The 1,233-nt window shown below is 59.5% G+C and overlaps 1 protein-coding gene across 1 annotated transcript in view; it reads left to right on the top strand.

Moving 5' to 3' along the window:
* The first annotated feature begins 454 nt into the window (after nt 1-454).
* LOC107107655 (caveolin-3-like) overlaps nt 455-1,233 on the top strand; it is an 8,293-nt gene continuing 7,514 nt past the window's right edge. Inside the window, exon 1 of the mRNA XM_015407955.1 lies at nt 455-691. Coding sequence (XP_015263441.1) covers nt 578-691 — 114 coding nt within the window. The 5' untranslated portion in view covers nt 455-577. The remainder of the gene's footprint in view (nt 692-1,233) is intronic.

Raw genomic sequence — 1,233 nt, 5'->3', positions numbered from 1 at the left:
CTTCACTTGGAGTCTCAGAGCAGCCTACAAACTCCTCTCCCTTCCCCTCCCCACAAGAGACACTCTGTGAGGTAGGCGGGGCTGAGAGAGCTCTTTCGAGGACTGCTCTTTCGAGAACAGCTCTGAGAGAACTCGTGACTGACCCAAAGTCACACCAGCGGCCGCATGTGGAGGAGTGGGGAATCAAACCCGGTTCTCCCAGATTAGAGTCCGCGCACTTAGCCACTACAGCAAAGGGCAATTCTAATGGCTCAAAAACTAATAAAGTTTTAAACAAGACCCTTGTAAAAGAGGGGGACGGGCAGGAATGAGCAGGGACGGCGTCCGAAAAGCAGGAGCGATTGCGGCGCGGGGGGGCTACGAAATGGCCTCCCTATAAACAGCCCTGCCCCATTCCGCCTCAGAGGAGGCCTATTTTGGGAGCGCGTTTCTCTATCCATAATCCGCAGTCAGGAAAGAGTTAGCAGGTGGGGGGGAGGCGGGGAGGCCGCTCCGGCCTGACAGCCGGAGACAACTGGAAGCTGCCCTTTCAGAGGCAAAGGAGCCCCGGCAGGAACAAGGAAGGCCCGAGCGAGCGATGGCCCAGCAAGAAGACCTGCCCGTGGGGAAGGCCGGGTCCCGTGACCCCCTCACCAAAGAGATCGATTTGGTGGAGAGAGACCCCAAGCAAATCAACCAAGAGGTGGTCAAGGTGAGAACCTCTCCAGGGGACAAGAGTGGTGGTGGGTTGTTGTTGTTTTTTTGCCAGATCCAGGTTGGAAGACTCCTGGAGATTTGGGGATGGAGTCTGGGGAGGACGGGGACCTCGGCAGGGCACCATCCCATAGAGTCGACCCCCACCCCAAGCGCCCGTTTTCTGCAGGGGAACTGGTTTCTGTAGTCTGGAGATGAACTGGAATTCCAGGGGGTCCCCGGTTCCCACCGTGAGGCTGGCATCCCTGAACCCCAGTGGGTACGGTTGCCAGGTCTGGGTTGGAAAATACTTGGAGACTTTGGGGGTGGAGCTGGGAGAGGGCGGGGTTTGGGGAGGGGAGGGGCCTCGGCAGGGTACAAGGCCACGGAGCCCACCCTCCCAAGCAGCCATTTCCTCCAGGGGGACTGATTTCCGGAGTCTGGAGAGGAGCTGGAATTCCGGGGGATCCCCAGGCCCCACCTGGAGGCTGGCATCCCTGGACCTCCGTGGGGCACAAGGCCAAAGAGCCCCCCCTCCAAAGCAGCCATTTCCTCCAGGGG

The sequence above is a fragment of the Gekko japonicus genome, unplaced genomic scaffold (assembly GCF_001447785.1).
Source record: "Gekko japonicus isolate JY-2015 unplaced genomic scaffold, Gekko_japonicus_V1.1 scaffold6754, whole genome shotgun sequence".
Taxonomy (NCBI): Eukaryota; Metazoa; Chordata; class Lepidosauria; order Squamata; family Gekkonidae; genus Gekko; species Gekko japonicus.
This window is presented reverse-complemented; position numbering and strand designations above follow the sequence as displayed.